The sequence below is a fragment of the Microcaecilia unicolor genome, chromosome 3, assembly GCF_901765095.1.
Source record: "Microcaecilia unicolor chromosome 3, aMicUni1.1, whole genome shotgun sequence".
NCBI lineage: Eukaryota > Metazoa > Chordata > Amphibia > Gymnophiona > Siphonopidae > Microcaecilia > Microcaecilia unicolor.
Genome location: NC_044033.1, coordinates 432,250,741 through 432,264,637, shown reverse-complemented (window position 1 = coordinate 432,264,637; position 13,897 = coordinate 432,250,741). Strand labels below are relative to the sequence as shown.

Genomic DNA, 13,897 nt, shown 5'->3' with positions numbered 1-13,897 from the left:
TGTAACGTACACTGTGGAAGGCATGAGGCCCAGCAATCTCAACATCTGCCGAGCTGTGACCACCTTAGAGGCACGAACCTTGAACGCCAGCAACATTATATTGTCTGCCCTCGTCTCTGGGAGGTAGGCTCGAACCTTCTGTGTGTCGAGTAGAGCTCCTATGAACTCCAATTGCTATACAGGGTGCAGATGGAACTTGAGACAGTTTAAAACCAACCCTAGTAGCTCTAGCACCCGAATAGTCATCCACTCTAAAACTTAGCGTGTACTAAAACCGCTCCTGAGCACCGTCGAGATACAGAAACACATGGACTCCCAGTCTGTGTAGTGGTGCTGCAACTACCGTTAGACACTTGGTGAAGACCCTGGGAGCTGACGCGAGACCAAAAGGCAACATGCAGTACTGAAAGTGATGTGTTCCCATCTGAAATCGGAGATACTTCCTATGGGCTGGAAGCATCGGGACGCGAGTATATACGTCCTTTAAGTCCAGAGAAGCTACAATGTAGTAAATTTAAAACGAATCAGAGAAAATATTTCTTCACTCAATGTGTAATTAAACTCTGGAATTCATTGCCAGAGAATATGGTAAAGGTGGTTGGCTTAGTGGAGTTTAAAAAAGGTTTGGCTGGCTTCCTAAAGAAAAAGTCCATAGACCATTATTAAATGGACTTGGGGAAAATCCACTATTTCTGGGATAAGCAGTATAGAATGTTTTGTACTTTTTTGGGATCTTGCCAGGTATTTGTGACCTGGATTGGCCACTGTTGGAAACAGGATGCTGGGCTTGATGGACCTTTGGTCTTTCCCAGTGTGGCAATACTTATGTACTTATGAGCATAGCCAATCGTTTTTCTGAATCATAGGGAGAAGGGTGAACAGGGAAACTATCCTGAACTTTTCTCAGACTAGAAGCTTGTTCAAGGCCCTTATGTCTAGGATGGGACACGTCTCCCCTGTCTTCTTCTGAACAAGGAAGTACCTGGAACAGAATCCCTGCCCTTCCTCCCCTGGTGGAACGGGTTAGACAGCAAGTGCCTTCAGAAGGGCAGAGAGTTCCTCTGTAAGTACCTACGTGTGCTGACAGCTGAAAGAGTGAGCTCTCGGTGGGCAATTTGGAGGTCTGGAGAGCCAATTGAGGGTGTATCCGAGATGGACTATTTGAAGAACCCATTGGTCAGAGGTTATAAGAGGCCACCTTTGGTGAAAAAATTTTACCCTCTCCCCAACCGGCAAAGTTGTCTTGGACAGACACTTTTACTGCGGATATGCTCTGCTGGAGCCAGTCAAAAGCTTGTTTTGACTGGGGAGCAGCAGGGGCCTTAGGCGCATGCTGGTGATGGGAACAAGTGCACTGGGGCTGAGTAGGCTGATGAGCCGAAGGAGTATACCTACACCTAGAATAGTAGTAGGGACCACTCCGTGGCTTGCCAAAAACCCTCCTAGATGAGGAGGTGGATGCAGAAGGCGCCCAGCAGGAGAGAGAAGAGATGATATCAGTGTGTTTCTTGATTTGGTCAGTGACCTCCTCAACCTTCTCTCCAAAAAGGTTATCAACCTGGCAAGGGGCATCCACCAACCTCTGCAAAACAAAATGTTCCAAGTTAGAAACTTGCATCCATGACAGTCTGTACATTGCTACACTTTGAGCAGAGATCCTGGATGCCACATCAAAAGTATCATAAGTGCCCCTAGTCAAGAACTTTCAACACGCCTTCTTTTGCTTGACCAACTGACGAAAAGGTTCGGCCTGCTATAGAGGGAGTGTATCGACCAAGTCGGGCGGCTGTCTCACCGAGTTTCACAAGTAAACACTTGTGGAGAGCTGGTAAGACTGAATCTGGGAGATTAGAATTGAAGTTGGTACATCTTCCTCTCAAAAGAATCCAGGGTTCTAGCTTCTCTGCCTGGGGGCGCAGAGGCATAGTCCCTAGTACTCATGGCCCTTTTGAGAGCGGATTCCATCACCAAGGAATCATGAGGCAATCAAGGCCTTACAAACCCTGGTTCACTGTGGATCTGATACTGGGTGTCAATCTTCTTGGGCACAACAGGGACCAACAGAGGAGACGTCCAGTTCCTGACGAGGACTTTCTTGAGTACCTCATGGAGAGGCACAGTCACAGCCTCCTTAGGAGGAGATGCATAGTCCAGGACCTTAAGCATCTTGGCCCTGGGCTCATCCTCCACTTCCAAAGGAAATGGAATGGCATCAGCCATTTCCTTGACAAAGGATAGAAATGAAAGGCTCTCTGGCGGAGACCATCTCCTTTCAGGTGGTGGAGAGGGTTCAGAGGAGATCCCAAAAGACTCATCTGAGGAAAAGTATCCGAGATCTTCCCCTGACTCCCAGGAGCACTTCTCCTCAGTGTCGGATAGTATCTCCCTATGGGATGTCCGAGACCGAACCTGCCTCAATGTTGAGGACCCATGTCCCTGGGAGCAAGTCGAGAAACTGACTCCCATCTCAACTCCGGTGAAGCTTCCTCCACCAACGTCAAGGGGGTACTGGCTTGGGTGGCAGTCGACACCGGGGCCACAAGCAGCACCAGAGGCTGCACCTCAGGCCAAGAGCGAGGCAGGGCTGCAGCGGAAGGTATGGTAGGCACAAGAACCCTTAATACCAATGCACATCGCTGCATAAGGCCATCCAGCAGCTCAGGGAGCAAAGCCCAGATGTGCTCATTGATGGCTGACATCCGATAAAGCTGGGGTGCCAGTTGAGGCGCAGGTTCCAGAACCGCTGGGGTCAATACAGGAGCTGGATCTTGGCTGCTTGGAGACAGTCGCATCAGCATCTCCTATATGGAGGGAGAGCAGTCCTCCCGGCGCCAACACTTCTTGGGTGCTGAATCCTTCAACGCCCCGGAGCTCCCGGCACCATGCATAGAGGGTGACCGATGACGATGCTTCTTGGCCTTCGCCTGAAGCACATCATCCAGGTTCTTGGTAATGATGAAGATGACTTCAAAACCTCCTCGGGGTTGGGTCCGACAATGTACGGTCCCAGGAGGCCTCGAGACAGGTGCAGACCCACTCGACACCTCACTGGTCCCAGTGTCTAAGAGTCTCGAATCTGCCATGCTTACCAACGCTCCCGATGTCAGTGTGATCCTCAACGTTGATGCCGACGTCAAGGAACCAGACTTGGTTCCAAAAATCTTCCCACACTGAGCCTCTTGGAAAGTCTGGGTCCTCTTCTTCATGCAAAGGGCTATGGTTGTGCCCAAGACACTGCAGACACCAAGAATGAGTGTCCTTTCCCAAGACTGTCTGATTTCACCAGGTACAACGCTTGAAGCCACTGGGAATCTTTGTGAACATGTACGGGAAAACTTTGCCTGCCAAATTAAACGACTCGATGGTGCCTAAAAAAGGGGCAAGGCATGGAGAAAATAAGGGAAGAACCCGACCAAAGCCAAGGCCTAAAAAAAGGCCCTATGATGCGAAAAGAAAAGAAACAAACCTGGGCAAAAAAAAAAAAAAAGAAAAGGACAGGTTTAAAAGAAGAAAATAAGCAAATCAGAATAAAAAAATTGAGGAAAAAATAGCCGAAAGGCACGCAAAGCTCTTTTGAACTGGGTGAGTGAGGAGAGGTTAACAAAACGCACCTTCTCACACGGAAAGAAAAGAACTGAGACCACGTTCGCGCGATGGGCAGGAAGGTACTTGCGCATGCACAGTGGAGTGCAGCTCGGGATCCAGAAAGCTCTACTTTTTCATTTTGACAAAAATGCCGGACCAGGCGATGCGAATTGGCATCACCCACTTGTGAGAATATTGGAACCTGCTTGTCCTCGGGAAAAACAAAATCATCCAAGGCACAGGCAGCCTGCAGAAAACAGACCCAGTTGGGCCAGTAAATAAAAACAGGGAAGAACCAACCCATGAATCCAACTCTCCTACTAGTTTTGACCTTGTCATCACACTGACACTACTGCTTTGTGATGCCACATAGACTAATTCTAAAACTATAGGTAATCAGTGGCATGTAGACAATCCATCAATTTTACACACGCTTGTCAAGCATATTACACACTAGCTTTCAAAAAATGTGTGTCATGACGATTTCACTTGCAATCCAGATTTTGCAAGTGAATTGGTAAATGTTAGACACACAGGTTTCACACCACTGCAAGGTCAAGTTAGTTCATACAGTATATATCACGAAGCTATTGGAAATACATTGAAAACAAATGCAAAGGCTTGCAAGTTTTAAACTGCAAAATATACTGTAGGCATGCTTCTCCTTTCTATATTAAACATTTTCAAAACAGGGCATTAAAAAAAAAAAACATGTTTCTGACGTAGGATACTTACCTTAGCTCCTCTATTTTATCTGTTTATTACACTCAGAATGCAAGAAAAGCATTATAAACAGGATGCACTACATAATTGCACTTTACAATGTATGGATCTTTTGACTCTCTAATATATAATTTTTTTCAAGCTAATTTCATTAGGCATCACAAAACCAAACTGTGCATCTGTTTGTGTGTACACACAATCTATATATATAATTTAGCATCTACTTTTCAAAGAACAAGGGCGTACTTGTGGCATCTGGGACAAGCATGTTTCCTGGAATGACAGAAAATGTGTCAAGCGACTTTACAGGCAGGCCCATAGAAAGAAGTCTAGATGATGGCTGCATTGATGGTGCTAAGGGCTGAGAGTGTGACTGGCATGGGATTGGGAGTATAAGGGCAAGAATGCTGCTTGTACAGCAGAGAGGCATGCACTATGGCAGGATCTAGAAAACAGGGCTTCGGCTTTACTAGAAACATCATTGATAGCAGGTATCATCAATTTAAGCCTCATTGCAACTGGGGGAGGGGGAGAAAGGGAAATAGAGGGAGCCTATTACAAAGGCACGCTAGCGGTTTTAGTGCACGCTAAGTTTTAGAGTGCACTAAATGCTAGAGACACCCTCCAGCATGTAGTGCGTGCTAATTTTTAGAATGTGCTAAAAACGCTAGCATGCCTTAGTAAAAGGACCCCAGAATGTAAATAATGGACTGGAAGGGAAGAAAGTGAGGGAAAGCATGTGGCAGACGTGAGCTGAGAAAAACAGTGATCAAGATGGCCCTGGGGCACTGAAAGAAACTTATGCTCAGGTGTTTTGATCATCTTTGCTAGTGTGTATATATGTGTATGCACCCACAGATACACATTAGGACATGATGGAACAGATGTATTTCTCAAATGAAAAATCAAACAGCATGCTTCATCCAAAAGCTACAGAAATGTAAATCAAATTCACTTGTAACAACTTGATTTACCAGATTACCTCTTCAGAAATCAAACACATCGTCATCATCATCCTCATCAACATCATCAACTGACCAATCCCATTCTTTAAATGCCAAATCTAGCAATCTGTAACAGGAGGTTGTATATTTAAGGTTGTAGCACCCTACTGGACAGCAATTGCAGCATTTAACAGTTGACAGTGTAAGAAAGTGCCACATTCTAAACATTATTCATATCAACTTTTCTGTATTTTTTGTTGCTGCATCTGGCACCATTAAACACACACATATGAAAAATTCTATTTAAACAAATCCTCATACTACAGTGTATATACTTTTTGTATACATAAATGTACATTGTGACAGAGTAACATATTTGTACAAGCAACAAAGATGAAGACAGAACAAATGGTCAGTGTTGCAGTTTAGATCCAGGGATATTGTGAAGAAGGGGAAAACAAAACTTTACATCCTAGACAAAGGCAGCTTCCATCCACCCTAAATAGCAAGTGGTGATCAGAATGGATGTATAGAAGGAAATTGAATCAGCCCATGCAGAAAAGGAACTACCCACAGAGAGAGGAGGTGGCTCTTCAATATGAGAGAGTATCCTACACAGAAGACCCTTACTAACAGAAGGAGAATTTATCATCATAGAAAAGAAAGAGGGCTGGGCAGATAAAGAGGCTCCAAGGGCAAAAAAGGCCCTGAGAAGGAGAAAGGCACAGTTTTGAATGCAGGACTAACAACGGAACATTCACAATACACACACATTGCATATTTGTATGTATGTGTATATATAGATAAATATACGATACATGTATAGCAACACAGATACAGAAACAGAGAAAAATGTAGGCAGAAAAAGGGGAAAGGGAAATGGGACTTGATATACCGCCTTTCTGTGGTTTTTGCAATTACATTCAAAGCGGTTTACATAGTATATACAGGCACTTATTTGTACCTGGGGCAATGGAGGGTTAAGTGACTTGCTCAGAGTGAAAAGGAAGACCATATGGCCTATCCAGTCTTCCTATCCATGCCATCTACTCTCCCTATGTACTTGTCCCAAGCTCTCTTGAATTCAGACACTGTTTCTGACTCCACCAATTCCACTGGAAGGCCATTCCACAAATTCATGACCCTTTCCATGAAGAATTATTTCTTTAAGTTACTTCTGAATCTATCCCCTTTCACCTTCATCATATGTCCCCTTGTTTCAGAACTTCCTTTCAACTGAAAGAGACAACTCCTGTGCATTTATGCCACAGGTATATAAATGTCTCTATCATATCTCGTTTCCCACCTTTCTACCAAAGTATACATATTGAGATCTTTAAGTCTGTCCCCAAACACTTTACGACAAAGACCACTGACCATTTTAGTAGCACCCTCTGGACCAACTCCATCCTGTCTACATCTTTCTGAAGGTGTGGTCTCCAGAATTGTACATGAGGTCTCACCAGAGTCTTATACAGGGCCATCACCACCACCTTTTTCCTACTGGCTATTCCTCTCCCTATGCACCCAAGCATCCTTCTAACTTCAGATCTAGCCAAGATAAAACACTTCCTCTACATAGACGACATCACAGTGATCATCCCTGTCTCTCAACTATGGCCCAACACAATTGACCTCATCAGAACCTGCATCAGCATACTAGAAAACTGGACCACACTCCACAAGCTTAAACTGAATAGTAAAACCAAACTTCTATGGTTGGGCCCTAAATCAGACCCTAGATACGTCAAGTCTCTGACATTGAATGGAAGCATGTTCTCATTGGACCTACATTCAAAACTCCTAGGAGTAGAGATAGACCACCTACTATCCATGCGGAATCACATCTAATCAACAATCAAACAAATCCTTCATGACACTGAAAAAAACTTCACTCAGAAAGGATTTCACCCAAGAAATTTTATGATTTTTGGTACAATCGTTGATCCTCCCCAAATTGGACTACTGCAATCTAGCGATAGCAGTATGTTCCAAATCGGTAATTCATTGGCTCCAGTGAGTACAGAACTTGGCACTCAGAATAAGTTTTGGACTACCACATTCTGAATTGCCTCAACCATATCTTCCCAAACTCCACTGGCTACCAGTCAGGGAGAGAACACAGTTCAAAATGGGCATCACCGTCTTTAAAATTCTCAATGAAGAGGCCCCTGAGTATATGCTAAACCTTATATCCCTACTATGTAGCTGAATTTCCAGGTATAATACTCTCAACCTATTCCATCTCAAATTCCCAATGTATAAGAACCTAAAATCAACCAAACATCTGTCTATTCCATACCAACTAGCAAACCTATGGAACCAACTCCCTGATCTTCTAAGAGCGTGTACACACTACTTAATTTCAGAAAGCTTCTCAAAACCTTAGCGGGTTTATCCAACACCTAACAACCACTTATGAGTCCTAATCCCTAATCAAAAGAAACTATGCCACTAGTCTCTCTATCCAACTGCTATTCCTGAATTGATTAGTCCAGCTCTTCACCAGTTGTGATCTGTCCTTGAACTGTACAGGTATAAGCGGAATACAAAAACTGTAATAATAATAACATTGTAAAGGGCTATAAGACCTGGCAGCAAAATAGGACAATGTTGCCATACCTGTAACTTCTGCGAGGTAAGAGAAAGCAAGGGCTGTACATTAAGAGTATAAAGACACGAAAGATCACGAGTTATCCACAACCGTAAATATTATATAGCATCATGTGCCCAATCAAAGGGAAAATCCCCTCCCGGCTCTGCTGAACATAGCCCTGTAAAGGGAGATTAAGAGAAAGATCTGAAAAGAAACCAAACTCATCCATTGCGCTTAACAGCCGAGGCAGGGAAGATTGCGGCATCCATAGTGTCATGAGCATATCGTCCAAGTAAGCCAAGATCATTAAGGGGGTTGCACCACATCGGAGAGCCATAATATCTGGATTGACAATTATCGTATGCAAAAGAGGCTCTAGGTAGACAGCAAAGAGCAAGGGTGACAATGGACAACCCTGGTGAGTAACACGTTCAATCAGAAACTCTCCCACCCCACAGCTGCATGTGGTTCTTCAAAGCATTTGTTTATACAGTTAACGTTTTAAATTATTTATATCCTCACTATACATACATATGTTCACATATATTAGAATAATTATCCATTCTTTACAAAGGAATCTATGCTTAAAGAGTGCTGAGACAGGAAGTGCCACTGCTAGTAAGGAATGTGGACTTATGAAATGTACCAATTCAGGAGATACCAGTGCCAGAAATAGTATTCAAAGCTGACAAGTCAGAGAAACCGAATGAAACCTCTATAAACCTGGAGGATGTAATGGCACAAGTTGACAAACTGAAGAGTAGCATATCGCCTGGACTGGATGGTATTTATCCCAGAGTACTGATAGAATTGAAAAATAAACTTAAGTAACTATTGTTAGTAATATGTCGTTTATCTTTAAAATCAAATATGGTACCGGAAGATTGGAGGGTGGCCAATGTAACGCAGATTTTAAAAAAAAGTTTCCAGAGGTGATCCGGGAAATTATAATTTCCCGGATCAAATCTAGAGCCTTTTTTTTTAAATGAGCAAGTCTGACGTCGGTGCTGGGCAAAATGGTAGAGACTATTATAAAGAACAAAATTACAGAGCATATTCAAAAGCATGAGTTAATGAGACAAAGCCAACATGGATTTAGTGAAAGGAAATCTTGTCTCACCAATCTATCACATTTCTTTGAAGGGGTGAACAAACATGTGGATAAAGGGGAGCCAGTTGATATTGTGTATCTAGATTTTCAAAAGGCAATTGACAAAGTACCTCATGAAAGACTCCAGAGGAAGTTGGAGAGTCATGGGATAGGAAGTAGTGTTTTATTGTGGATTAAAAACTGGTTTAAAGATAGAAAATAGAGAGTAAGGTTAAAGGGTCAGTATTCTCAATGGGGAAGGATAGATAGTGGGGTTCCCCAGGGGTCTGTGCTGGGACCGCTGCTTTATAACATATTTATAAATGATCTAGAGATGGGAGTAACTAATAAAGTAATTAAATTTGCTGACGACACAAAGTTATTAAATCGCAAGAGGATTGTGAAAAATTACAAGAGGACCTTACGAGACTGAGTGAATGGGCATCCAAATGACAGATGGAGTTTAATGTGAGCAAGTGCAAAGTGATGCATGTGGGAAAGAGGAACCCAAACTACAGCTACATGATGCAAGGTTCCACGTTAGGAGTCACCGACCAGGAAAGGGATCTAGGTGTCATCGTTGATGATACGTTGAAACCCTCTGCTCAGTTTGTGGCGGCAGCGACTAAGAAAGTAAATAGAATGCTAGGTATTATTAGGAAAGGAATGGAAAATAAAAATGAGCATGTTATAATGCCTTTATATTGCTCCATGGTGCGACCACACCTCGAATATTGTGTTGAATTCTGGTCGCTGCATCTCAAAAAAGATATAGTAGAATTAGAAAAGGTACAGAGAAGGGCGACGAAAATGATAAAGGGGATGGGATGACTTCCCTATGAGGAAAGGCTGAAGCAGCTAGGGCTCTTCAGCTTGGAAAAAATACAAATGAGGGAAGATATGGTACAGGTCTATAAAATAATGAGTGGAGTGGAATGGATAGACATGAATCGCTTGTTTATTCTTTCCAAAAATACTATGACAAGGGGGCATGCAACGAAGCTACAAAGTAGTAAATTTAAAATGAATCGGAGAAAATATTTCTTCACTCAACATGTAATTAAACTCTGGAATTCATTGCCAGAGAATGTAGTAAAAGCAGTTAGCTTAGTGGGGTTAAAAAAAAGATTTGGATAGCTTCCTAAAAGAAAAGTCTATAAGCCATTATTAAAATGGACTTGAGGAAAATCCACTGCTTATTTCTAGGATAAGCAGCATAAAATGTATTGTACTGTTTTGGGTTCTTGCCAGGTACTTGTAACCTGGATTGGCCACTGTTGGAAACAGGATGCTGGGCTTGATAGACCTTCGGTTTGTCCCAGTATAAAGCGAATGCTACATACCTGTAGAAGGTATTCTCCGAGGACAGCAGGCTGATTGTTCTCACTGATGGGTGACGTCCTCGGCAGCCCCTCCAATCGGAATCTTCCTAGCAAAGTCCTTTGCTAGCTCTCGCGCGCCCACGCGCACCGCGCATGCGCGGCCGTCTTCCCGCCCGAAACCGGCTCGAGCCGGCCAGTCCAGTATGTAGCAAGACAATACACTTCAAGGGAAGACTCAACTCCAAAGGGGAGGCGGGCGGGTTTGTGAGAACAATCAGCCTGCTGTCCTCGGAGAATACCTTCTACAGGTATGTAGCATTCGCTTTCTCCGAGGACAAGCAGGCTGCTTGTTCTCACTGATGGGGTATCCCTAGCCCCCAGGCTCACTCAAAACAACAACCATGGTCAATTGGACCTCGCAACGGCGAGGACATAACTGAGATTGACCTAAAAAATTTACCAACTAACTGAGAGTGCAGCCTGGAACAGAACAAACAGGGCCCTCGGGGGGTGGAGTTGGATCCTAAAGCCCAAACAGGTTCTGAAGAACTGACTGCCCGAACCGACTGTCGCGTCGGGTGTCCTGCTGCAGGCAGTAATGAGATGTGAATGTGTGGACAGATGACCACGTCGCAGCTTTGCAAATTTCTTCAATGGAGGCTGACTTCAAGTGGGCTACCGACGCAGCCATGGCTCTAACATTATGAGCCGTGACATGACCCTCAAGAGCCAGCCCCGCCTGGGCGTAAGTGAAGGAAATGCAATCTGCTAGCCAATTGGATATGGTGCGTTTCCCTACAGCCACTCCCCTCCTATTGGGATCAAAAGAAACAAACAATTGGGCGGACTGTCTGTGGGGCTGTGTCCGCTCCAGGTAGAAGGCCAATGCTCTCTTGCAGTCCAATGTGTGCAGCTGACGTTCAGCAGGGCAGGAATGAGGACGGGGAAAGAATGTTGGCAAGACAATTGACTGGTTCAGATGGAACTCCGACACAACCTTTGGCAAGAACTTAGGGTGAGTGTGGAGGACTACTCTGTTATGATGAAATTTGGTGTAAGGGGCCTGGGCTACCAGGGCCTGAAGCTCACTGACTCTACGAGCTGAAGTAACTGCCACCAAGAAAATGACCTTCCAGGTCAAGTACTTCAGATGGCAGGAATTCAGTGGCTCAAAAGGAGGTTTCATCAGCTGGGTGAGAACGACATTGAGATCCCATGACACTGTAGGAGGCTTGACAGGGGGCTTTGACAACAGCAAACCTCTCATGAAGCGAACAACTAAAGGCTGTCCTGAGATCGGCTTACCTTCCACATGGTAATGGTATGCACTGATTGCGCTAAGGTGAACTCTTACAGAGTTGGTCTTGAGACCAGACTCAGACAAGTGCAGAAGGTATTCAAGCAGGGTCTGTGTAGGACAAGAGCGAGGAGCTAGGGCCTTGCTGTCACACCAGACGGCAAACCTCCTCCACAGAAAGAAGTAACTCCTCTTGGTGGAATCTTTCCTGGAAGCAAGCAAGATGCGGGAGACACCCTCTGACAGACCCAAAGAGGCAAAGTCTACGCCCTCAACATCCAGGCCGTGAGAGCCAGGGACCGGAGGCTGGGATGCAGAAGAGCCCCTTCGTTCTGCGTGATGAGGGTCGGGAAATACTCCAATCTCCACGGTTCTTCGGAGGATAACTCCAGAAGAAGAGGGAACCAGATCTGACGCGGCCAAAAAGGAGCAATCAGAATCATGGTGCCTCGGTCTTGTTTGAGTTTCAACAAAGTCTTCCCCACCAGGGGAATGGGAGGATAAGCATACAGCAGGCCTTCCCCCCAATCCAGGAGGAAGGCATCCGATGCCAGTCTGCCGTTGGCCTGAAGCCTGGAACAGAACTGAGGGACTTTGTGGTTCACTCGAGATGCGAAGAGATCCACCAAGGGGGTGCCCCACGCTTGGAAGATCTGGCGCACCACTCGGGAGTTGAGCGACCACTCGTGAGGTTGCATAATCCTGCTCAACCTGTCGGCCAGACTGTTGTTTACCGCCTGCCAGATATGTGGCTTGGAGCACCATGCCTTGACGGCGAGCCCAGAGCCACATGCTGACGGCTTCCTGACACAGGGGGCGAGATCCGGTGCCCCCTGCTTGTTGACATAGTACATGGCAACCTGGTTGTCTGTCTGAATTTGAATAATTTGGTGGGACAGCCGATCTCTGAAAGCCTTCAGAGCGTTCCAGATCGCTCGCAACTCCAGGAGATTGATCTGTAGACCGCGTTCCTGGAGGGACCAGCTTCCTTGGGTGTGAAGCCCATCGACATGAGCTCCCCACCCCAGGAGAGACGCATCCGTTGTCAGCACTTTTTGTGGCTGAGGAATTTGGAAAGGACGTCCCAGAGTCAAATTGGACCAGATTGTCCACCAATACAGGGATTCGAGAAAACTCGTGGACAGGTGGATCACGTCTTCTAGACCCCCAGCAGCGTGAAACCACTGGGAGGCTAGGGTCCATTGAGCAGATCTCATGTGAAGACGGGCCATGGGAGTCACATGGACTGTGGAGGCCATGTGGCCCAGCAATCTCAACATCTGCCGAGCTGTGATCTGCTGGGACGCTCGCACCCGCGAGACGAGGGACAACAAGTTGTTGGCCCTCGCCTCTGGGAGATAGGCGCGAGCCGTCCGAGAATCCAGCAGAGCTCCTATGAATTCGAGCTTCTGCACTGGGAGAAGATGGGACTTTGGATAATTTATCACAAACCCCAGTAGCTCCAGGAGGCGAATAGTCATCTGCATGGACTGCAGGGCTCCTGCCTCGGATGTGTTCTTCACCAGCCAATCGTCGAGATATGGGAACACATGCACCCCCAGCCTGCGAAGTGCCGCTGCTACCACAGCTAGGCACTTTGTGAACACCCTGGGCGCAGAGGCGAGCCCAAAGGGTAGCACACAGTACTGGAAGTGGCGTGTGCCCAACTGAAATCGCAGATACTGCCTGTGAGCTGGCAGTATCGGGATGTGTGTGTAGGCATCCTTCAAGTCCAGAGAGCATAGCCAATCGTTTTGCTGAATCATGGGGAGAAGGGTGCCCAGGGAAAGCATCCTGAACTTTTCTTTTATGAGATATTTGTTCAGGGCCCTTAGGTCTAGGATGGGACGCATCCCCCCTGTTTTCTTTTCCACAAGGAAGTACCTGGAATAGAATCCCAGCCCTTCTTGCCCGGATGGCAAGGGCTCGACCGCATTGGCGCTGAGAAGGGCGGAGAGTTCCTCTGCAAGTACCTGCTTGTGCTGGAAGCTGTAAGACTGAGCTCCCGGTGGACAATTTGGAGGTTTGGAGGCCAAATTGAGGGTGTATCCTTGCCGGACTATTTGCAGAACCCACTGATCGGAGGTTATGAGAGGCCACCTTTGGTGAAAAGCTTTCAACCTCCCTCCGACTGGCAGGTCGCCCGACACTGACACTTGGATGTCGGCTATGCTCTGCTGGAGCCAGTCAAAAGCTCGCCCCTTGCTTTTGCTGGGGAGCCGCGGGGCCTTGCTGAGGCGCACGCTGCTGACGAGAGCGAGCGCGCTGGGGCTTAGCCTGGGCCGCAGGCTGTCGGGAAGGAGGATTGTACCTACGCTTACCAGAAGTATAGGGAACAGT

General features: G+C 46.0%; 1 protein-coding gene across 1 annotated transcript in view; it reads right to left on the bottom strand.

Moving 5' to 3' along the window:
• Positions 1–13,897, bottom strand: part of ROCK2 (Rho associated coiled-coil containing protein kinase 2) — a 428,174-nt gene that overhangs the window by 4,539 nt on the left and 409,738 nt on the right. The window contains exon 32 of the mRNA XM_030198858.1: positions 5,291–5,379. Coding sequence (XP_030054718.1) covers positions 5,295–5,379 — 85 coding nt within the window. The 3' untranslated portion in view covers positions 5,291–5,294. The remainder of the gene's footprint in view (positions 1–5,290; positions 5,380–13,897) is intronic.